General features: G+C 42.9%; 1 protein-coding gene across 6 annotated transcripts in view; it reads right to left on the bottom strand.

Annotated features, from left to right (window-relative positions):
• tnk2b (tyrosine kinase, non-receptor, 2b) overlaps positions 1 to 25,225 on the bottom strand; it is a 254,802-nt gene that overhangs the window by 44,470 nt on the left and 185,107 nt on the right. For all 6 annotated transcript variants that reach the window (XM_059944274.1, XM_059944282.1, XM_059944266.1 and 3 more), the window contains exons 6-9: positions 24,626 to 24,903; positions 3,074 to 3,200; positions 2,390 to 2,536; positions 1,645 to 1,739 (exon numbers count right to left, since the gene is read on the bottom strand). In XM_059944274.1, the coding sequence (XP_059800257.1) occupies positions 1,645 to 1,739; positions 2,390 to 2,536; positions 3,074 to 3,200; positions 24,626 to 24,903 (647 nt within the window). The remainder of the gene's footprint in view (positions 1 to 1,644; positions 1,740 to 2,389; positions 2,537 to 3,073; positions 3,201 to 24,625; positions 24,904 to 25,225) is intronic.

The raw sequence follows: 25,225 nt of genomic DNA, 5'->3' as shown, positions 1-25,225 counted from the left end.
ATTATGTAAATAATATTCTATATATGCACCATTCATGTTTGGGGCCTGATCCACTGGCCAAAACACAATGCACACACAGAACTACATTTGTGATGGGCAGTGAACCAAATAGTGGAAACTCCCGCGGGGATCAGCTAACATCAGGAACAGCACACTATTCAGAAACTCTACACTTCAACCTGTTTCCAGAATCACTTTGCAACATGCCAGAGTTGCACAAGTGGAAAATTACTCATGGGTGGGTGGATAGAAGGCAGTGCCAAGTTTAAATGAACAACCTCAGTCAAAAAATCCAATTCTGGTTGTATCCAGAAGTGCACTGAGAGATCTACACCGTTAATTGGAGCTATCACATTTAATTAAAACAGAAAAAAATCTCAGATTCTCATCCGCATGCCACTCAAATACAAAAAGCCATAAACTTTCAATCAATGTTTTCATCTCAATTTAATGATAAGCAAAGCTCCTTCCCTCATCATCCGAACTTTTCACACTTCTTTTTCGAAAATGCTCAATTATACTGCAGTATACATTCAGAAGTATGACAAACTCTGTTCCAGCACTACACAAACAAACACAACACACACACACAGCCTTTTCTTATGCATGCCTGGATATTAGACACCTGTCCTGAAGAAGGATCTTTGCCTATCAGAACAACAGGTCCGCAGCAGATGCCAACTCATTGGCCCTTCACTCAACCCTTGAACATCTGGACAGTGTCAGGGTGCTCTTCAGCAACTACAGCTCAGTATTCAATACCATCAACCCCTCAGAACCAATAAATAAGCTCCCAGACCTCAATATCTTCTTGTGCAATTGGATCCTCAATTTCCTCACTTGGGAGACACCAGTCAGTTTGGATTGGCAACGATATCTCTTCCACAATCTCCATCAACACAGGTGCACCGCAGGTCTGTGTGCTTAGCTCCTCTGCTCTACTCACTTTACACTTATAACTGTGTGGCTAAGCACAGCTCCAATGTCATATTCAAGTTTGCTGAAGACACCTCCGCCATAGGCTGAATCAGAGGTGGTGACAAATCAGTATGTTGGAGGGAGACTAAAAACCTGTCTGAGTGGTGCCACAAGAGCCTCTTACTCAATGTCAGCAAGACCAAGGAGATGATTATTGACTTCACAGGAGGAGGAAACTAAAGGTCCATGAGCCAATCCTCATCAGAGGATCAGAGGTGGGGAGGATCAGAAGTGGTAAAGGAGCCTCAGGACTCACATCACACCACCAGGTTCAGGAATAGTTATTACTCCTCAAGCATCAGGCTCTTGAACCAAAAGGTGTAACTTCACTCGTCCTGATATTGAAATTTTCCCACATCCTATGAACTCACTTTCAAGGACCCTTCATCTCATGTTCTTGATATTTATTGCATATTTATTTACATTATCATTTCTATTTCTTTTTTTTTGGTATCTGTACAGTTAGTTGTCTTTTGCACATTCATTGAACGCCCAAGGTGGTATGGTCTTTAGATGACTCTATTATGGTTATTATTCTATTATGGATTCATTGAGTATGCCCACAAGGAAATGAATCTCAGGGCTGCATATGATGACGTATATGCACTCTGATAATAAATTTATTTTAAATTTTGAACATAACGGATGCAACTTGCAAACACAAACCTGCCCTCGATGACTGTGATAACATCATTCATCTGAATCTGCAGTTTGTCTAGTTCACTGAAGTCCTGCAGCGCTCGCATGTCCGTAGGCTGTGCCTGTTTAATTAATGCATTGTGTTAGGATTGAAGACACCAAACTCGACCATAAAAAAGTTATTAATTTCAATGACATTTCTGACAATGAAACAGAAGCAGCAGGACAGCTACCAAAAGAAAAAAAACACTTCAATCCATATAAAGAGGGGCACCCAAAAGTCACTGTGGGAACATGAGAACCATGCTCATCTGTCCACAAGAAGGGTGGAACACAGAGTCCTCATACTTCCACCTGCAACAATATGCACGAAGCAAATGGATGAAGCCTTTCTAGGTTAAAAATCAGTAAACTGAAAATCAAGAACAATATTTCATTCTAAGTTTAAAGCAACATGTAGAAAATAGTATTTAATTTGAAACCTTTGCAGTAGATTCTGAATGAACACTCTGCTCATATAATCTGACAGCTTGCATTTTCTCAAGCTATTTCACATTCGGATAAAATCAAGCTACCTTCTTTAACAAACACAATGAGAACAAATAAATACATTTTTAATTTTTAATGCAGTTTTCTACTGACACAAGCAATTTCTATTGGTTCCCATCTCTCCATTCTTTGCAGACTGTGCTTGACCATGCTTCAGCTTCCAACTTGTTGAAACAGATATGATATCAATTAGAATAGATCCCCATGTTTCAGTACAACATACCTCAATCAGAAAATCTCGGAGTGCCACGAATGTTGGTCTGTCCTCAGGTTTGTGCGCCCAGCACTGAAGCATCACATTATAAATATCCTGTGGACAGTCTTCAGGCCTTTGCAACCGCTCACCCTCTTTATCAATTTTATGCAAAATCTGGAATATGAACAGTATCTTTAGTTGCAATCTACAAACACCACGGGCCAAAAGAATAAATAAAGCACCATAATCATACATACAATGTACAAACAGAGCTAAGTGCACATGCATATACTCAGATATAGTAAGAGTTTTGTTCATAAATTAAATGCCGACTTTGTAATATCAATACAATGATGTCATACATACATACATGGGGAAATCCAAAATGAATAATTTGAAATGCCCAAGAAATAATAAAAAAAAACAAAGCCCTACAAACACATTTGAGATACAGATAAGAACATAGTGGAAAATTTACATATATATCTTCTGGAGATACACACACGATGCCCATGTTTAATAGATGTTCTGATACAGACAAAAAGAGTGACATACACTCACTCTAAGGCACATGCAGAGAACAAACTTGATATACAGCTGCAGGATGCAACACATGTGAATAACTTAAATCCACTACAGGGATAGACACAACAAAATACACAATCCAGAATATTCTGAAAAACACATAAAAACAGAAATGGTGCCCAATACCTGACTCCCATTGAGGCCTACCCAAGGCTCTTGACCATATGTGTACATCTCCCACAGAGTGACACCAAACATCCAGGTATCACTGGCATGTGAGAATGTTCGAGTTTTCAGACTTTCAGGAGCACACCTACAAAACAAGTAGATCAATGATATTTGATAACCATATTTAAAAGAAAGAGTTGTAAATGCATAAAGAAAGAACATGAAGTGTTCAAGGTAGCAAATATGGATAGAAACATGGTTAACTTTTAAAGTCAAAGACTATATATCAAGTTTAGGAAATGTTGGACATTAAACAAGTTTTGAGTTGCAGAAAAGGATGAGAGGTGGAGAAAGAGAGCAACTCTAATATGATGGAGACCAGATCACTCACACTTCAATTTTTCTGGCTCTCTGTACTGCTCTGTTGGAATCCACTGTTTTATTACCTTTTATAAGATATTAGTTGAATTAACACAAGACTAAAGTCATTGTTTAATTACCTGTAATTTTTTTTTAAACAAACTTGTATTTTTCAGAGTACGTGGTGGCTTGTGCCCACTTTCTAGCAGAAAGTGGTATAAGATATAACGGCTAACAGCTTTCTCATTTTTCATTGGCTAAGTGGTAGCATATTACCCATGTGATGTAATTGTGCAACTATTGACTGGTTTATTCATATTTACAGAATATAAAGGTGATGGACTTTTCAGAGGGTCCATCTTTTTCTTCATCTTTTTGCCTTCCCCATTGAATCTCCGGTTTGCTCCTCAGCTCTTCACTTTGTTTAAACGTTAAAGTAAATGGTCATTAATAATTAAAACTCCTCACCGTTCTTCACCCCTGGAAGAAACCTCAGGATCAGAAAAATAACAGAGATCCAACAGTTCCAACATCATTTCCGAAATAAACTGTGCTAAACTATCATCACAAACAATGAATAGCTGAGCAAAGACGAAGCAAATACGAGGGATGCTGGTGCATTACAAAATCAACAGAGATGGAGCTGGAGTGAGCGACTCTGAGAGAAGTAGTCAAGGCAGAGGAGCATCAAATCCTATCCAACTAATCCCGGTGAGAAGCTGGATTACTCTAAACCCTGAGCCAATATGGAGATGTTGAAAATGACTTCAGGCTGGGCAACGAAGTCTAGGCTCAGAGTGAAACACTGAGCAGCGTGGTCTAGGCCCGTTGTAATTCACTGTGACGGGGACAGGGCAGGGTCCTAATGCGAAGCACAATCCGCTGTTAGGACATTTTAAACACTGGTCCAGATAGACTGGAAAAGTAGGGTGTTGGAACCGGAAACAAGATCAGGCTGATTTTGCTCGCTCTCCCACGATGTTCACTCTTCTCTCTGTGACACTAAGACTGTGAGACTGCCCTGGCTACTATGCTCTGTGTCTGCGAGCTTCTCGGCGATTAATATGATGAACTCAGACTGAGGTTTGGGCTTACTCCAGGCTGCTTTGGCAATTCGGATTGAAGGACTTAATTTGGTTCAGAATGCTGTTGTTCACTTCTATTGTTTTGCATGATTTGTGTTTTCCTCCCCCTCCCCCCCCCCCCCCCCCGCATTGGATGCCGGCTTTTATTTTGTTTAAATTGGGTTTTTTTCAGGTTTCTTGCTTTCAAGTCAAGTCACTTTTATTGTCATTTCGACCATAACTGTTGGTACAGTACATAGTAAAAACAAGACATTTTTCAGGACCATGGTGCTACATGACACAGTACAAAAAACTAGACAGAACTACGTAAAAAAAACAACACAGAGAAAGCTACACTAGACTACAGACCTACACAGGACTACATAAAGTGCACCAAAACAGTGCAGGCATTACAATAAATAATAAACAGGACAATAGGGCAAGGTGTCAGTTCAGGCTTCGGGTATTGAGGAGTCTGATAGTTTGGGGGAAGAAACTGTTACATAGTCTGGCCGTGAGAGCCCAAATGCTTCGGAGCCTTTTCCCAGACGGCAGGAGGGAGAAGAGATTGTATGAGGGGTGCATGGGATCTTTCATAATGCTGTTTCCTTTGCGGATGCAGCGTGTAGTGTAAATGTCCATAATGGCAGGAAGAGAGACCCCGATGATCTTCTCAGCTGACCTCACTATCTGCTGCAGAGGCTTGCGATCCGAGACGGTGCAATTTCCGAACCAGGCAGTGATGCAGCTGCTCAGGATGCTCTCAATACAATCCCTGTAGAATGCAATGAGGATGGGGGGTGGGAGATGGGAGCTTTGTGGCAGTCCGTAAGCAGACAAATCTTAAGGCTGTATAATTCATACATTCTTTTGATAATGAATGTACTTTGAATATTAGTCTTAAGGGACTGAACCTCATTTTCTCAATAGGCACATTATTGCTGTTGGAACACAACACCAAACTTGACGTTATCAGCTTTTCCAGTTTTCACCAGAAATGGCTGGTTCTGCTGAAGGTCAGCAACCTACAACATCACCTCCATTCTTTTCTCCATATGTGCCTGCTGTGCCTTGAGAATTTTCTGCTTCATCTCAGTCAAAATGGTGACAGCAAACAATGCAACCAATGATGACAACAAATAATGCAACCAATGGCGACTCGCTACTGACAGTTCATTAAACTACTCCTTTACTACTACTTCTTTCAAATATAATATAACCCTAATGGCTTTCATCATCTTATACACCTCTATCAGATCACCTCTCATCCTCTGTTGCTCCAAGGAGAAAAGGTTAAGTTCACTCAACCTATTCTCATAAGGCACACTTTTCAATCCAGGCAACATCCTTGTAAATTTCCTCTGCACTCTCTCTATAGCATCCACATCCTACCCATAATGAGATGGCCAGAACTGAACAGAACACTTCAAGTAGGGTCTAACTAAGGTCTTATATAGCTGTAACATTACCTCACGGCTCTTGAACTCAGTCCCATGGTTGATGAAAGCCAACACACCGAACACCTTCTTAACAACACTGTCAACCTGCGTAGTAGCTTTGAGTATCCTATGGACACGAACCCCAAGATCTCTCAGATACTCCACACTGCCAAGAGTCTTACCATTAATATTATAATCTGTCTTCAAATTTGACCTACCAAAATGAACTATTTCACACTTATCTGAGTTGAACTCCATCTGCCACTTCTCAGCCCAGTCCTGCATCCTGTCGAGGTCTGACACATGACCAGGTTCATTTCCCAATACCAAAACAAGTACAGCCTCTCTTCTAGTTAGCTTATCTACATATTGCATCAGGAAATCTTCCTGAACACATCTAACAAACTCCACCCTATCTAAATCCATTGCTTTAAGGAGATGCCAATCAAAATTAGGAAAAGTTAAAATCATCCATCACAACAACCCTATTATTATTGCACCGTTCCAGAATGTGCCTCCCTCTCTGCTCCTTGAGGTCACTGTTACTATTTGGGGGATCTATAAAAAACACCCAACAGAGTTATTGCCCCCTTCCTGTTTCTGACTTCCACCCACAATGGCTCAATAGACAATCCCTCTATGATTTTCACCTTTTCTGCAGCTATGATACTATTCCTGATTAACAGTGCCATTCCCACACCTCTTTTGCCCCCCTCCCCGTACTTTTTGAAACATCTGGAACACTCAGCAGCTATTCCTGCCTCTGAATCATCCAAGTTTCTGTAAGGGTCACACCATCATAGTTCCACGTATTGATCCATGCCCTAAATTCACCCACTTTGCTTATGATACTCATTGTATTAAAATAGACACATCTCAAACCATCTAGCTGAGTGCTTCTTTGCTCCATTATCTGCCTATCCTTCCTCATGAACTCCCTATAAGCTGTCACTACTTGTGTGCCAACTGCCCCATCCTCTGCCTCTTCACTTCAGTTCTCAGCCCCCTGTAAATCTAGTTTAAACTCTCCCCAATAGCATTAGCAAACCTCCCTCCCAGGATATTGGTTTTCCTCCAATTTAGGTGCATCTGGTTCCACTTACATAGGTTACCACTTCCCCAGAAAAGGTTCCAATGACCCAAGAGCTCAAAACTCTGTCCCCTGCACCATCTCCTCAGCCACTCATTCATCTGCACTATCTTCCTATTCTGACCTTCCCCAGTTTGTGGCACTGGGATTAAGCCAGAGATTACCACCTTGGAGATCCTGCTCTTCAGCCTCCATCTAACTCCCTAGATTTACTATGCAGGACCTCTATCCCTCTCCTGCCTAGGTCATTGGTACCAACATGTACCACAACCTCCGGATGCTCACCCTACCCTTCAGGAATATTCTGCAACCGCACAGAGACATCCAGGACCCTGGCACCTGGGAGGCAACACACTATCCTGGCATTCCTTTTGCTGTTGCAGTATCCCCCCCTAACTACTGAGTCTCCTATGACTACTGCTCCACTTGACTTCATCCTACCCTTCTGAGGCTCGGAGTCAACCACAGTGCTATTGGTCAGGCTGCTGCTTCCTTGCCCAGAAAGGTCACCCCCTCAGCAGTATCCAAAGGGGTATACCTGTTGCTGAGGAGAATGGCCACACGGGAACCCTGCACTGACTTCCTTCTCCCTTTACCTCTCTCGGTGTTCATCGATCTATTCCCCGAATTCTGCACTCTGGGTGTAACCACCTGCTCAAAAGTTAATTGTTCTGCCTCCCAGATGATCTTAAGTTCACCCAACTCCATCTGCAGCTCCTGAATGCACTCTCTCATGAGCTGAAGTTGGCTGCACTTCCGCAGATGTAGTCATCAGGGAGACTATCAGGTTCCATGAATTCGCACATTCTACCGGAGGAGCATTCCACTGCCAAAGCCTCTTCTCGTCGAAGCCTCTTGAGTCAAAGCTTGATGCTTCTACTCTCATCACTGGACTACTCCAACAATGGCTGCCCTGATAATGGCCACCCTGCTTGCCCTTCAGTACTTTTCTTTAATTCGCAGAGCTTTGCTCCCAATGCTGATTGGACCTCTGGAATGTCCGAATGCCTGTGAAGCTCTCCTTTTATACTAGCATCGCCAATCTTTTTGAAGTGCTCTGCTCCCAATGCTGATTGGACCTCTGGATGTTTGATATTCTCTGTGTTGTTCACTTGCTTTTTGCCATTTGCACAATTTGTTCTCTTTTTTTGGTGCGTTTGGTGCTTGGTGTTTTCTTGAATGGATTCCAGGGTGATTTCTTTGTTTCGTGGCTGACTGTGGGAGGACGAATCTCAGGGATATATTCTGTAATACATACTATGATAATAAATACACTTTTAATCTTTGAATCTTACTTGCAGATTTTCAACTTTTACAGCCTTTGCTATCTCTCACCCCTCCTGCCTTCTCCTGTGCTTAGTCGTCTCCTATTTAGGTCTCCCATCAGATCAGCTTTAAGTATTGTACACTCATGATGCTCTCTTATTCAGCATCAATGTCACTGATATCACTTTGTCTCTCATGTTCTCCCATGATACCCCTTCATTCAATCTAAACACTCCACCATGCAGCTGTGGGTTAGACTTTCTAACCCACAGACCTCAGATGGTCAGGATGCACAACTGCTCCTTCCTCTCCATCATCCTCAACAAGGTACCTCTGCCTACCAGGGCTGTGTGTTGAGCCCATTGCTGTACACTCTGCTCACCCAACTGCACAGCCAAACTCCCAAGCAATCATATCATTAATTTAACCAATGACACAATGGCAGTGGGGCTCATCAACAACAACGATGAGACGGCCTACAGACAGGAGGTGGAAGAACCTGAGGGCTGGTGCCAGGAAAATACCCTCTTCCTTACTGTTCCATAGATTTGCTAAGAATCACTAAGATTCTTAATTGCTAAGATTTGCTAAGAGAAAGAAAAGAATCACAGGGTTGTATGTGGTGACATGTATGTACTCTGATAATAAATTTTACTTTGAACGAGACAAAAGAGATGGTTATAGACATCAGGAGAACTTGCTTCACTTACGACCCTCTTTACATTGGCAGTGCAGCAGTGGAAACTGCAAGCAGTTTCAAACTCCTGGGAGTGCAGATCACACAAAACCAGTCATAGTCCCAGAACGCATCCTACAGTCAAGAATGCTCACCAATCCTTCTTCTTTCTGAAGGGGTTGAAGAGAGCTGGACGTGGCACATCCACACTGGGGTCATTCTACAGATGCACAAAGAACATCCTGACAACCTATATCACTGCTGATACTGAAACTACACTGTGGCAGACAGGAAACTACAATGGGAAGTCAAAATTGCCCAGTGCATCACAGGCAGCAGCTTAGCTGTCAAGGGCATATATACAGAAAGGTGCCAAAAAGGGGCTAGTAACATCATGAAGATCACATCCACCCTGCCCAGGAATACTCTGCCCCACTCCCATCAGAGAAGAGACTAAGTAGCATCCACACCAAGAGCACCAGACTCAAAAACAGTTACTTTTCCCAAGCAGCAAGGCTGATCATTAGCTCCATCCACTAACCCACCTTTCCACGCCCTCAACCACCAGTACTTTATCATTTTCTCTCTCTATAGCTTCACTTTCTTCAGCATTTTAAAGTTTCATTTCTAACTTTTTCTGCCTGTAAAAACTTGACTTGAAACATTAATGCTTTCCTCTCCTTGGAAGTTGCTATATAGAGTACAGCATTTTCCAACTTTGATTTCAGAAGTCCATAAGACCATCAAATTTTGGAGCAGAATTAGGGCATTTGGTCCAATGAGTCTGATCCGCCTTTTAATCATGGCTGAACCAATTTTCCTTTCAGCCCTTTTCCTGCCTTCTCCTCATATCCCTTCATGACCTGACCAATCAAGAATCTATCAACCCCTCTATACTGAGGCTGTGTCCTCTGGTTTTAAATTCTTCCACCATAGGAACATCCTCTCCACATCCACTCTATCAAGACCTTTCACCATTCGATAGGTTTCAACTAGGTCACCTCTCATTTTCTGAATTCTAGTGAATACTGTTACGAACCCCGTAACTGGGTCACTTACCAGCAAAGATGGAGACGTCCGTTGAAGTCTAATGATACTACTTTTAACAGTATTTATTAGTATAAATACACAAAAATAATATCAATGCAAATATACAGATAATATACGTCGTCAATACTATATCTAAAAGTGCGGGTATAATAATAACCAATAAGAAATAAGCTCTATCGTTGTCTAGGAGATAATGTATTGTCCGATGGAAATATAAAGTTCACTCAGTTCATGCAGGCTGCAGCCTTTGGGGACCGCTGTGTTTGCAATGATTGGAGAGAGAGAGAGATTTGGGAGAAAAACTTGCCGATTTTCCTTTTATGATTTCGATCCGTTGGAGTCTCGTTGGTGTGGCCGTTCACTTGTGGCCTCTCCTTTAGCTAAGGCGTTCTTCCGCGATGAGCCTGCCACCCAGGCAAGGGAGGACGCACACGAGTCCCCCACCGGCTGTCGCTAGTAAACGCTGTCACGGGATTTTTAGCGTTTCTCCTGGTGCGTCTCAAGGGTTGTTCCCCAGACCCTCTTTTATCCTTACTCACAGGGGCTCAGATGTCAATCAGGTTGGGATGATACAATCCCTCAACCAGCCCACTCTGGTTGTCCCCTAAGGGATTTCAATGAATAGTACAGTACTCAATACACAATTCCGACTCCAAGAGGCAATGGCCGTTATCAGCGGTTCTGTTTCGCTGAGGTCAGGACACATTCCAAACCTTGTGTATTCTGGACGTCTCTCTCTCATTTCCTGGGTCCCAGACCCGAATTAATAGTGATCTTGCGATTCTCACAAAGGAGGGGGCGACTTTGTACCCTTCGGCCCCTCAGAGTTGCGTCACCTTCATAACATCCCCTTCCTTCTAAGATTTTTACCACAGGTAAAAATTAATTAATACAGTGTTTTACAGGATTACAGAATCTAACAGATTACAGAAAAAAGAGTTTTTTTTCACTACAGAGTAATACAGTTATGCATTCAATTCAGCATCTAAACAGTTAGCGATTACATTGTCACTTCCTTGAATATCTTAATATCTTGTACCTTAATTCTTGTAGCATCAGACTCCAATTTAATAACGACCTATTTTTATTCCTTTTCTTCAGCAAACAAAAACTAAAGAGTTGTGACCTTAGCTTACGTGTATATTACAAAAGTTCATGCAAATACTAATCTTTATTTTACTTTCAAACTTACAGTCAATCTTCCATGGGGGTTGTCTTTATTAGTTACATGTTTTGTCGAAATCCCTTAAAACCGGATCCTGTTATTTAAAGTGGCATCCCGTCAACCCTCGCCCCTTTTCCTGTTAACTCCCACGTGGTTAGCTTGCGCACCAGTGTGGAACAGGCTTTTACATGCTCCTTTCATAGGAGTTATTTTATCAACAATGTTTTCCAAACGTAGACCATTGGCTGAATCTCCACACAATTCTTTATTTTTAAGCAAGTTAATTTTATCTTCAGGACCCTTCATTCTATTAGTTTTCAATTTAAGATCTGCAAGCGATCCCTCTTTGTTCAAACAGCATTTCGAATTCTGCTTTTTCACACCACACCCTTGAATAACAATAGCGTGTGGGGCACCTTTACATTCCAACTCAACCTGTAATTGATTCGCAGGCACCGTGTTACCAAGCCCTTCTCCCTGCAGCCTGGTTGCTGCTTCTGACATCAATCCAGACTTTAAATTTTCTTCATTCAATTTAGGAACTACACTTTTCCCTTTCTCTTCAATAATAATATTCACCTCACCATCTTTTATCTCCTCACTAACTTTTATCACACCTTCAAACACAAACAACTGGGAATTCTCACTTCCCACTAGTACCAAGGTTAACCGTTTCTTCACTGAACCAAGTCCATCTGACCCACAAGGACTGCATTCCTTTTCAACTGAATCAAATACCTCAGACTTTTTCTGAGTTCCATTACTAGGTTCAGTACCATGTGCATCCACATCTTGAACACACTCAAACGGGACATCTGCCCCTTCCAGGCTTCTAATACCTGTACCCTTTTCAAATTCTAAGTTCCCCTGATCCTCCCAGTTACTCTCTGGGCAACTCCCTTCCGGAGTAAACTCAACCCTGCGGGCTGAAACAACCTCATCTGCCAACCCAGCAGACTTCTTCAAGGTAATGGCATCCTTTTCATCTAGGACTGCCCTCATTTCATTATCGGGAACACCATTAGAATTTTCAACTTCTTCAAACAGTTCTGTCAAACCAGACAGATCATCCATGTCCAATCCTGGACCTTCTAACAGCCTTATCTGTTTCTCATTTTTACTCTGTACCTCTATAAATTTCCTCCTGACTAAGGGCAGGACTACCTCCTCTCCCTTACTCTCTTTCACTTTCCTATTCTCCGTTTTACCACCCTAACCCCTCTTGGTACAGGGTCGGTAAAAACGTCTCGGCCAAATCGATACTGGCCTCTTTCTCAGCTGCCTTTCTCGACATGCTGTGAGTGGTCGCGTATGTGGGATAGATCTTGGAACCTAGGGGCGGGTCCTCAACACTTACAGGCTGGCTCGTCAGCTCCATGGCCGACCAAACTTAACCACCAGCTAAATCGATACCCAGAAGGATGTCTACATCAGTTCTCAGAAATTCTGATTGCACCCCTATTTCAACTGGTCTAGATACCAGTTCACAATTTATAACGATCCTATGCAAAGGCACCGCTTCTGTCCCTTTTCCTATGCCTCTCAAAGCTACCTCTCCCGTCTCAGGACCAAAATCTAGTACCGTACTGCGAATCAATGACAGCTCAGCTCCCGTGTCTCTCCAGATCCGCACTGGAACTGGTGTGTCTCCCTTTTTCACAGACACAGTTCCTTCTGAACTAAATTTCTCAGACCCCTCTTGTATTCTGTCTACCTGGGGCTTTCTCGTCGATTTACTGATCACCACAATACATCCTGTAGGGACTGCTGCTCTCCCTTTTCCTACCTCCTTCCTCGGAGCAAGGCACTTAGATGCAATATGACCCACCTTTCCACAATCAAAACAGGTCAAGTCAGGACCTCTCCTGCCGTTATTGGAGTATAAAAATATTATGGAGTATAAAACTTGTATCGTTTGCTGTGTAACTAGTCAGTCTGCTATGCATGTACCCAATTTAGTAGAATGAAGTCTTAGGAATGTAGAAGACAATGGTGTGTTAATATATGTTAATGAGAGGTAGCTAAGAGATGTAGTCAGCTTTGAAGTTTGCTATTTGCTATGCATGTACCCAATTTAGTAGGAGAATGAAATCTTAAGAATGTAGAAGATGGTGTGTTGGTGAGAGACAGCTGGGAGATGTGGATTGGAACATGATTAAGTCAATGGGACGACGTGTGAAACTGGACCAGGATTTTGCTATTAAAAATGCCGTGTCCGATCGGTGGGCAATTAGCGACTAGCTCAATGACTGTCTCAGCTTTGATTTGCAAATTAAAGTTTAACCCTTCTTGAAGAATCTTCTGCATCTCTTGGTCATTTGCGAGGCACAAAAAACCACAACATAATTGGCGACCGTGACAGGACCGGATAGAGACCCGCGGAAAGGAAACGGCAGATTGGGAACGCTTCCCAGTCCTCTAGGGACCCCCACAAGGCTAACAGAATTAAGGGTGCACCCAAACAAAAAGTGAGCACTTTTGCGACAATTTGGACTAAGAATTCTGTTGGCTTTGGGGAGGTCTTGAGTCTCAGAGGTGTGGAACCACTGCCGAAGGGTCTCTCCGGTCCAAAGAATCTGGCAGAATTGGGGGTTAACAGAGGAGGCTCAGAGGATCGATCAAGAACACTGCAGTGAAGGTAAGTACAAATAAGTTAATAAGAAGTTAAGAAAAAGTCCACGTGGTTTTGGTAAATCCCTGTGGGTACCGCTTCGTACGAAACGAAGGGCTGAACGGGCAGGGAAAGTAGAGTAAAAAATCCTCATGGACACCGCCTTATGAGATAAGGGTCTGAACGGGCGAGGTGTTTAGAGTAGAAAATCCTCGTGGATACCGCCTTATGAGATAAGGGTCTGAACGGGTGAGGTGTTTAGAGTAGAAAATCCTCGTGGATACCGCCTTAAGAGATAAGGGTCTGAACGGGCGAGGTATTTAGAGAAAGTTCTGTGGGTACCGCTCTGAAAAGACATTGCAGAACAGACAATGTGGAGACAAAGGGGGGCCAAGCAGAACCAGGAAGGCTTGTGGAGCACGGAAGACGGTTTGTTGGTAGCGCCCACCCCTCTCCTGACGATTCTGATTTCAGAAGCGCATGGGATGGACCATTGTGCAAGGGGGGAAGTGATAAAGAAAATAAAGAAGGATGGTTTTTGGTCACCTTATTTGCAGGCTTCAGTAGACTTTTTCTTGTCACAGTGCGAGGTATGCGCACAGAATAATGTTCGAAAGGGAATTACAACCCCAATAGGCCACGTTCCTGTACCTGAAGGACCATTTAAACATCTAGTGATCGATTACATAGACATGATACAGACAGTGAGAGGGAAAAGATGCATGCTGGTAGTAATTGATCGATTTAGCAGATGGGTGGAGGCGGTACCTTCAAAAGATCAAGGGGCAAAGACAGTGGTAAAATTTCTGACAAATGAAGTGATCCCAAGGTTTGGAATACCTACAGAAGTTAGCTCAGACAATGGTTCATCTTTTATCCAGAAAGTGGTCAAACTGGTACTACAGGCGCTGAGGATAAAGCAAAGATTTGGATGTGTATACCACCCTCAGTCGCAGGGCATGGTAGAAAGAATTAATGGAACCCTAAAAGCCAAACTAAACAAAATTTGTGCAGACACTAAACTTAATTGGGTCGATGCTTTACCGTTAGCATTGATGAGTTACCGCATGCAAACTAATCGAATCACATGCCTGACACCGCATGAGATGCTCACTGGGAGGCCCATGCCAGTGCCCCAGCGTAAAGGGCCGTATAAGGGACCTAGTTTGGAACAATTGGAAATAGAATTGAAACAATACATGCAGTAGCTAACTATGATACATAGGTCTATTTATGCCCAGGAAAAACAGAAAGAGCCAGAGACCACACAAGGGGAAGGACCGATTAAAACAGGAGACCAGGTTTACGTGCGAGTTTTTCGGAGAAAGTGGAATGAGCCAAGAAGGGAAGGACCCTTTACGGTAACCAAGGCATCACCCACCGCAGTTCAGGTAGAAGGCCGCTCCACCTGGTACCATCTGAACCTTTGCATGAGGGCAGTCCTACAAGGGCAATCAGGTGAACTGTCCGAGGTAAGTGATGCGGAAGAGCAGTTAGCGGGAGACAGACAGGGGAAACAAGAAGCTGACACTGCACCGCAGGAGTTTCATCGATTAGTAAGGGAGATTTTTGATTCTGTGGACGGGCCGCAAGACCCCCAGGATGTGGAGGTGGATAGTAGGGCTTCTTCAGATAATGGGGATGAGCTGGGAACGACCAGTCGTGCCCCTGGGGACAAAGCACCCACAAACTCTAGTGCAGACTTGGGAACCATTAGTGGGGCAGATATGGAATGGGACTGGTAACCTACAGAAAAGAAGTAAGAGGAGCACAACACTTACCTCCTCGCCATGGTTAAGGACACGTACTAATCAGTGGTATCAATGGGCAACTTACACGGCAGGAATGATGAAGAGACAAAATTGTAACCTGTGCTCAAGGGAAAGCCCTACTCAGCATGTAGTTCCCAAGCCTTATAACTCCTCCACTTGCACGCAGTGGCGAAGAGAGCACAGGGAACAATGCGAACGACAGTGTCCAGGTCCGGTTAGGGCTTGTTTCATGAGGATTTGCGTTAAAGCAGATCCCTGCTATCAAAACTGTCTGAACAATGCACCGATGTGCCCCTATTGGTGTATGCTATATCAGGCTTCCTCGCAGTTTGATCAAAGCAAGATTGCCTCTGAATGCAATTACAGCAGACCATGGGCTATAAATAAAAGAAGCCAGACACCTACACTGCAACAGCTTATAATACAGGACCATCTGAGTTATGAATGTTTTATGCGGGTGGGCACTCACTCTGTTGGCCACTTCCGAGGCAACTGCACTCAGACGTGGGATATAACCCCAGGTAGAAGACACTTGACAGGTTCCCCTCCTCCTGAGGGTGCAATGGCCTCTCAGACTATCCCATTAGCAGACACTTGGTGGCCGTGTGGACAGGAAGTTGGTCTGAGATCTACGCTCCCCCTTAGGTGGGAAGGAACATGTACACGTGTCATGCTGCTTCAGGAAGTTATAATGTCCCCTGAAGTACAGTCCAATGCTAACTTCCCTGAGCAGCGGACTCTGCTACGGCAGAAGAGAAAATATGACCCGGACCCGACAATCTGGATTGACAGCATAGGGCAGCCGAGAGGTATACCTAACAAATTCAAGGCAAGAAATGAGATTGCTGCAGGCTGGGAAGCTATCATACCTGTGATAGGGGTAAGCAAAAATGTTGAATGGATAAACTATATATCAGCAGAGATTCATCAACTACACCGATGATGCACTGGAGGCCTTAGGGCAACAGCTAGATGCAACTAGCAGGATGGAGTGGCAAAACAGACAGGTACTGGATTGGCTTTTGGCAGAAAAAGGGGTGTGTGTGTAATGTTTGGAGAACAATGCTGCACTTTCAAACCGAACAATACTAGCCCAGAAGGATCATTTACTAAAGCAATGAATAAATTAAAGAATCTGCGGACGGAGGTCAAACAGAATGCAGGATTTGAACATCAGTTTTTTGATTGGTTAGAAAGTAGACTCAGAGGGTGGGGAGCATGGCTGACTAAAATAGCAATAACCGTCGGTATTGTATTGTTGAGCTGTGCGCTTGTGCGGTGCTGTTTTCTTCCTTGTCTCAAATCTCTTGTAGTGCGTGTTGCAACCAAACAATTTCCGATGCTCGTGGCAATTACTGAAGCAAGCTTAGTGGAGAAAGAAACACCGAAAATGTATCGCTACAGCCTACAACACCTGCAGGATGAACAAGAGCAAAATGACAGTGTGGGAGTAGATTGTAAGGGCTTATGAGTCTTCTTCCCTGTCTCAGGTACAAAGGGACAGGTTTTTGGCTCGGCGGCCCAGGGTAACAGGGAGAGAATACTTTGAGGTCTTGGCGCAGAAAATTATAGTTTAACCCGAGATTTGGGAATAAATGTTTGAGTTTATTGGGGCTTTTGTACGTGGACTCTTAGTCTTCTTTCTCTGTGTGAGACCCTCTGGGCCTCAAAGGGGAATTATATTGGAGTATAAAAATATTATGGAGTATAAAACTTGTATCGTTTGCTGTGTAACTAGTCAGTCTGCTATGCATGTACCCAATTTAATAGAATGAAGTCTTAGGAATGTAGAAGACAATGGTGTGTTAAAATATATTAATGAGAGGTAGCTAAGAGATGTAGTCAGCTTTGAAGTTTGCTATTTGCTATGCATGTATCCAATTGAATGTAGAAGACAATTACAAGTAATGAGAGGTAGCAAAGAGATGTTTTGCTTTGAACTTCTATGTAGTCAGCCTTGATGTAGATTATGTACTTTGAACTTGCTATTTGCTATGCATGTACTCAATTTAGTAGGAGAATGAAATCTTAAGAATGTAGAAGATGGTGTGTTGGTGAGAGACAGCTGGGAGATGTGGATTGGAACATGATTAAGTCAATGGGACGACGTGTGAAACTGGACCAGGATTTTGCTATTAAAAATGCCGTGTCCCATCGGTGGGCAATCAGTGACTAGCTCAATGACTGTCTCAGCTTTGATTTGCAAATTAAAGTTTAACCCTTCTTGAAGAATCTTCTGCGTCTCTTGGTCATTTGCGAGGCACAAAAAACCACAACACCGTCTTGCCTTTCCTCATCCTTAATTTTACCACTAGCTCCCGGCTGGATCTCTGCCTCAGCCGGCAGGCTTTCTCTACCGTTCCCATGGTCTTTCTGGTAAATTTAATTTGAGGTAAACTTTGTCTTGTGGGTTAGGGCACATTCAGCTGCAAACCTAGCAAATTTGGATATGGACTTATTTGGCTTCTTGTTCAAATACATCCGAAACACAACCTTTAAATTCCTCAATCAGAATTAACTCCCTGAGACACCAAAAATCCTCTTCCACCATTTCTGCTGCACAATGATCCAAGAGCACACCCTTCTCACAGGCAAACTCTGCATAGGTCTGATTCCACCCTTTCTTTAAATTTCTGAACTTTTGTCTATAGGCTTCAGGTACCAATTCGTAGGTCCGAAGAATGGCCTCCTTTACTTTCTCATAATTCTCAGCCTCCTCCTCTTCTGTGGACAATGCCGCATATGCCCGTTGTGCCTTCCCTTTTAACACACTTTGTAACAACGCCACCCACTGATCTTTGGGCCACTTCTGACTCACTGCCACCTTTTCAAAATGCAAGAAATAACTATCAACATCTGTCTCCTCGAACGGAGGTACTAACCTAAACTCCCTACTAACATTAAATCTCGGTCTGGCCCTTGAGCTCTTCGCTCTTGCCTTAACTTCTCCAGGTCCATCTCATGTTGCCTCTGTTTCTCCTTCTCCCTTTGGGATTCAGTTCTTTCCCTCTCCTTCTCAGCTCTTTCCTTCTCCTTTTCAGCTCTTTCCTTCTCTTTTTCAGCTGCTTCCAGCTGTTTTAACTTAATTTCATGTTCCAAGCTTAATTTCTCCAACTCTAACTGAGCCGTCCCACTAGCTGGTACCTTTTCAGGGATATTTTCCAATACCTCAGCCAAAAACATTCTTCACAATATAATAATGAGTTACGGCCCTCTGCACCTCCCGCTTTTTCATCGACAACCTCACCTCTGCGAGATTTAGTCCTTTCGCAATATTTATCAAGTCTGACTTTGTGGCTGCCTCTAGCGCCTCCAGAGTCGGGTTTTCTATAGATTCGTCTACGTCCAATTTGCTGGCTTCCCATCTGGTTACCCGCGCAACCAGATCCAAGTGTGGACTTAAAAGCCCAATTTACTGGCCCTCCAATTTGGTATCAAATCTCGAGACAAGGTCCCACGTTGTTACGAACCCTGTAACTGGGTCACTTACCAGCAAAGATGGAGACGTCCGTTGAAGTCTGATGATACTTTTAACAGTATTTATTAGTATAAATACACAAAAATAATATCAATGCAAATATACAGATAATATACGTCGTCAATACTAAAAGTGCGGGTATAATAATAACCGATAAGAAATAAGCTCTATCATTATCTAGGGGATAATGTATTGTCCGATGGAAATATAAAGTTCACTCAGTTCATGCAGGCTGCAGCCTTTGGGGACCACTGTGTTTGCAATAGTTGGAGAGACAGAGAGAGATTTGGAGAAAAACTTGCCGATTTTCCTTTTATGATTTCGATCCGTCGGAGTCTCGTTGGTGTGGCCGCTCACTTGTGGCCTCTCCTTTAGCTAAGCCGTTCTTCCATGATGAGCCCGCCACCCTGGCAAGGGAGGACGCACACGAGCCCCCCACCGGCTGTCGCTAGTAAATGCTGTCACAGGATTTTTAGCATTTCTCCTGGTGTGTCTCAAGGGGTTGTTCCCCAGACCCTCTTTTATCCTTACTCACGGGGTCTCAGATGTCAATCAGGTCGGATGATGCAATCCCTCAACCAGCCCACTCTGGTTGTCCCCTGAGGGGCTTCAATGAATAGTACAGCACTCAATATACAATTCCGTCTCCAAGAGACAATGGCCGTTATCAGCGGTTCCGTTTCGCTGAGGTCAGGACACATTCCAAACCTTGTGTATTCTGGACGTCTCTCTCTCATTTCCTGGGTCCCAGACCCAAATTAATAGTGATCTTGCGATTCTCACAAAGGAGGGGGTGACTTTGTACCCTTCGGCCCCTCAGAGTTGCGTCACCTTCCTAACAATACAGGCCCAGAGCCATCAAACACTCTACATATGACAAGTAGTTCAATCCTGGAATCATTTTTGTGAACCTCCTTTGAACCCTTTCCAGTTTCAGTTCATACTTTCTAAGATAAGGGGCCCAAAACTGCTCACAATACTCTAAATGAGGCCTCACCAGTGCTTTACATCCTTGCTTTTATATTCTAGTATTCCTGAAATGATTGCTAACATCACATTTGTCTTCCTCACCACAGACTGAAACTGTAAATTAATCTTTAGGGAATTCTGCACAAGGACTCCCAAGCCCTATGCACCTCAGTTTTTTGGCAATTTCTCTCCATTTAGAAAATAGCCAATGCTTTAATTTCTTCTACCAAAGTACATAACCAGTCAGCTCATGACACTGTATTCCATCTACCACTTCTTTGCCCATTCTCCTGATCAGTCTGTCCTTCTGTAGTCTCTCTACTTCCTCAAAACTACCTGCCCCTCCAACTATCTTCATATTGTCTGCAACCTTTGTAACAAAGCCACTAACATTCAAATCATTTACACATAATGTAAAAAGAATCAGTCCCAATAAAGACCTCTGTGGAATACCAATAGTCACTGGTAGCCAACCCGAAATGGCTCCCTTTATTCCCACTCTTTGCCTCCTGCCAATCAGACATTGCTTTACCCATGCTAGAATCTTTCCTGTAATAATACCATGGACTCATAGCTAGTTAACCAGCCTCATGTATTGGCCTTCTGAAAATCCAAGTACACAACATTAACCGATTCTCCTTTGTCTATCCTGCTTGTTATTTCTTCAAAGAATTCCAATAGATCTGTAAGGCAAGTTTTTCCCTTAAGGAAACCATACTGACTACATCTTATTTTATCATGAACCTCCAAGTATCCTGAGACCTCATCCTTAATAATTGACTCCAACATCTTCCCAACCACTAAGGTCCGACTAACTGGCCTATAGTTTCCTTTCTTCTGCCCCTCTTGAAGTGACATTTACAATTTTCCAGTCTTCTCAGTCCATTCCTGAATCTAGTAATTCTTCAAATTTCATTACTAATACCTCTGCAATCTCTTCAGCCACCAAGTTAAACCTTGGGGTGTACACCATCCAGTTCAGGTGATTTATCTATCTTCAGACCTTTGAGTTTCCCAAGAACCTTTTCTCTACTTGTGGTAACTTCACACACTTCATGATCCCTGACACCTACAACTTCCACCATACTTCTTGTGTCTTCCACAGTGAAGCCTAATACAAAATACTTATTCAGTTCATCTGCCATTTCCTTCTCCCCCATTACTACCTCTCCAGCATCATTTTCCAGCAGCCCAATTTCCACTCTTTTATCTCTTTTATACTTTATGTATCTGAAGAAAATTCTGATATCCTCTTTAATATTCAATAACCCTTCCACTAAAAAGTCAATTTAATATTATTTCAGCTATACCTGAATGACTTCTAGAAACATAGAAAACCTATGGCACAATACAGTCCCTTCAGCACACAAAGCTGTACTGAACAGGTCCTTACCTTAGAAATTCCCTAGGGTTACCCATTTAGAATTTTTCTAAGCTCCATGTACCTATCCAGGTCTCTTAAAAGACTCTATCGTATCTGCCTCCACCACCGTCACCGGCAGCCCATTCCACGCACTCACCACTCTCTGTGTAAAAAACCTACCCCTGACATCTCCTCTGTACCTACTTCCAAGCACCTTAAGCCCTGGGAAAAAACTCTGACTATCTACATGATCAATGCTTCTCATTATCTTGTACACCTCTATCAAGCCACCTCTCATCTTCCATTGCTCCAAGTTAAAAAGGCCGAGTTCACTCAAACAGTTCTCATAAGGCATGCTCCCCAATCCAGGCAACATCTTTGTAAATCTCCTCTGCACCCATTCTATGGTTTCCGCATCCTTTCTGTAATGAGGCGACCAGAACTGAGCACAGTACTCTACGTGGCATCTGACCAGGATCCTATATAGCTACAACATTATCTCTCAGCTCTTAAACCCAATCCCATGACTGATGAAGGCCAATGCATCATATGCTTTCTTAACCTCAGAGTCAACCTGTGCAGCAGCTTTGAGTGTCCTATGGACTCAGACCCCAAGATTCCTCTGAGCCTCCACACTGCCAGGAATCTTACCATTAATACTATATTCTGTCATCATATTTGACCTACCAAAACGAACCACCTCACACTTATCTGGGTTCAACTACAGTTGCCACTTCTCAGCCCAGTTTTGCATCCTACCAATCTCCTGCTGTAACCTCTGAAAGGCCTCCACCCTATCCACAATGCCCCCAACCTTAGTGTCAGCAGCAAACTTACTAACCCATCCCTCCACTTCCTCATCCAGGTCATTTATAAAAATCACGAAAAGTAAGGGTCCCAGAACAGATCCCTAAGGCACTCCACTGGTGACCGATCTCCATGCAGAATATGACCGATCTACAACCACTCTTTGCCTTCTGTGGGCAAACCAGTTCTGGATCCACAAAGCAATGTCCCCTTGGATCCCATGCCTCCTTACTTTCTCAGTAAGCCTTGCATGATGTACCTTATCAAGTGCCTTGTTGAAATCCATATACACTACATTAACTGCTCTTCCTTCATCAATGTGTTTAGTCACATCCTCAAAAAATTCAATCACACTCGTAAGGCACAAACTGCCCTTGACAAAGCCATGCTGACTATTCCTAATCATATTATGCCTCTCCTAATGTTCATAAATTCTGCCTCTCAGGATCTTTTCCATCAACTTATCAACCACTGAAGTAAGACTCATTGGCCTATAATTTCCTGTGCTAGCTCTACTCCCTTTCTTGAATAAGGGAATAACATCTGCAACTCTCCAATCCTCCTAAACCTCTCCTGTCCCCATTGATCATCACCAGAGGCTCAACAATCCCATCCCTTGCCTCCCACAGTAGCCTGGGGTACATCTCATCCGGTCCCGGTGACTTAACCAGCTTGATGCTTCCCAAAAGCTCCAGCACATCCTGTTCTTTAACATCTACATGCTCAAGTTTTTCAGTCTGCTGTAAGTCATTCCTACAATCGCCTAGATCCTTTTCCACAGTGAATACTGAAGCAAAGTATACATTAAGTACCTCCGCTATCTCCTCTTCCACTATACACCCTTTTCCACTGTCATACTCGATTGGTCCTATTCTCTCATGTCTTATCCTCTTGCTCTTCACATACTTGTAGAATGCCATGGGGTTTTCCTTAATCTTTCTGCCAAGGCCTTCTTATGGCCCCTTCTGGCTCTCCTAATTTCTTTCTTAAGCTCCTTCCTGCTAGCCTTATAGTCTTCTAGATCTCTATCATTACCTAGTGTTTTGAACTTTTTGTAAGCTCTTTTCTTCTTGACTAGATTTACAACAGATTTTTTACACCATGGTTCCTGCACATTACCATCCTTTCACTGTCTCATTGGAACGTACCTATGCAGAACACCACACAAATATCCCCTGAACATTTGCCACATTTCTGCTGTACATTTCCCTGAGAATATCTGTTCTCAATTTATGCTTCCAATTCCCTGCCTGATAGCCTCATATTTCCCCTTACTCCAATTAAATACTTTCCTAACTTGTCTGTTCCTATCCCTCTCCAATGCTATGGTAAAGGAGATAGAATTGTGATCACGATCTCAAAAATGCTCTCCCAGTGAGAGATCCAACACCTGACCAGGTTCATTTCCCAATACTAGATCAAATGCAGCCTCTCCTCTTGTAGGCTTATCTACATATTATGTCAAGAAACCTTCCCAAACAAACTTAACAAACTCCACCCCATCTAAACCCCTCATTCTAGGGAGATGCCAGTTGATATCTGGGAAATTAAAAGCTTCCACCACAACAACCCTGTCATTATTACACCTTTCCAGAATCTGTCTCCCTGTCTGCCTTCTGTTGTTTTTTAAAAACTTCCCAATCCAACTTCCTGCTAATTGTGTGTGTGCATGTGCATGTGCATGTCTACATATACGCACACACACAACGAATGAGGTTGAGAGGGAAAATCATTGAATGGCAGAGCAGACTCAATGGACTTGTTTATTTTTAGAGATATGGTGTTTAATAAAGCCTTCCAACCCTTTGATCCACATAACCCAGCAACCCCTACAACCCAATTTAACAACCTAATCACAAGATAATTTACAATGGCCAAACCATCTACTAAACAGAACGTCTTTGGACTATGGGAGGAAACTAGAGGGCCCGGAGAACACCCATAGCTTCCATAGGGAGGATGTACGGACTCCTTACAGAGAATGCTGAGATTGAACACATTGAGCTGTAATAGCATCACACTAACTGCAACACTACCATTCTGCCCATTATTCTCCATGTTTAATGGTCTTGTGCCTCTCTCTCTCTCTCTCTCTCTCTAACTGGCACTGCAAAGTATAATGACAGAAAATACTCACTACAACATTCTTATAGAACAGTTTTGATAATAAAATTAGCATGGTACAGTATCACTGCCCTTTCCTCATCAGCACAAGCATTCTACTACACAGTTAGATAGAGGTGCACAACATCACTACAGTTGGAATAAACACTCCATGTTCCACCTCAAACAACAAGATACATGCAACGTCACTAAGTAGTCAGAACAGACAGACATTATATAGTTAGCATAACATGAAAAAGTCTTCACCCTACCCAGTTAGAACAGAATGTCTCGTGACAGTATCGACAGCCATTACAATCACAGGATATTTTGGTGTAAATGGTTTCCAATACATACCAGGCAAAAGGAACCTTGCGATGTTCCTGCATGACATAATGATCATCGTTTTGTGGAAGAGCTCTCATGAGTCCAAAATCTCCAATTTTCACCAACTCATTTGAGGCCAGTAAGATATTTCTAGCTGCCAGGTCTCGATGAATGAAGCGTTTAGACTCGAGGTAAGCCATGCCATTTGCTATCTGTACTGCATACTGGCATAGTGTTGAAATGAGAAAGTAGCCCTGGTTTTTTCTCAGGCGATCCAGTAAAGAACCAAGTGGAGCCAATTCAGTAACCTAAAACAATTAAAACTATGAAAAGAGATCTGTCTAATACTACTGTATTTGGTCTGACAGCAAGTGCAACAGTTATAAAAGTACAGATTTTCAGGGCTGCTCATTCCATCATACTGTACTTAACATAAAAAGAGAAAAGCAATGCAGCTTAATTTATTTGTGAGTCTGAAATCATGCAGTCCCCTCATTCCAAAGAGTGAAAATGAAGTTTGCCTAGTAACCTCTGTGACATGACTTTTATTCTCAGAAGAGAAAATCAATGTTCCCACCCTCCACTGATGAGTTTGTCCAGTTTCTAGTCAGTCTCAATGGACACAAATCC

This window comes from Hypanus sabinus, chromosome 2, assembly GCF_030144855.1.
Source record: "Hypanus sabinus isolate sHypSab1 chromosome 2, sHypSab1.hap1, whole genome shotgun sequence".
NCBI classification, from domain to species: Eukaryota; Metazoa; Chordata; class Chondrichthyes; order Myliobatiformes; family Dasyatidae; genus Hypanus; species Hypanus sabinus.
The sequence above is the reverse complement of the archived record's forward strand: the minus strand, read 5'-3'. Positions and strand labels throughout refer to the sequence as shown.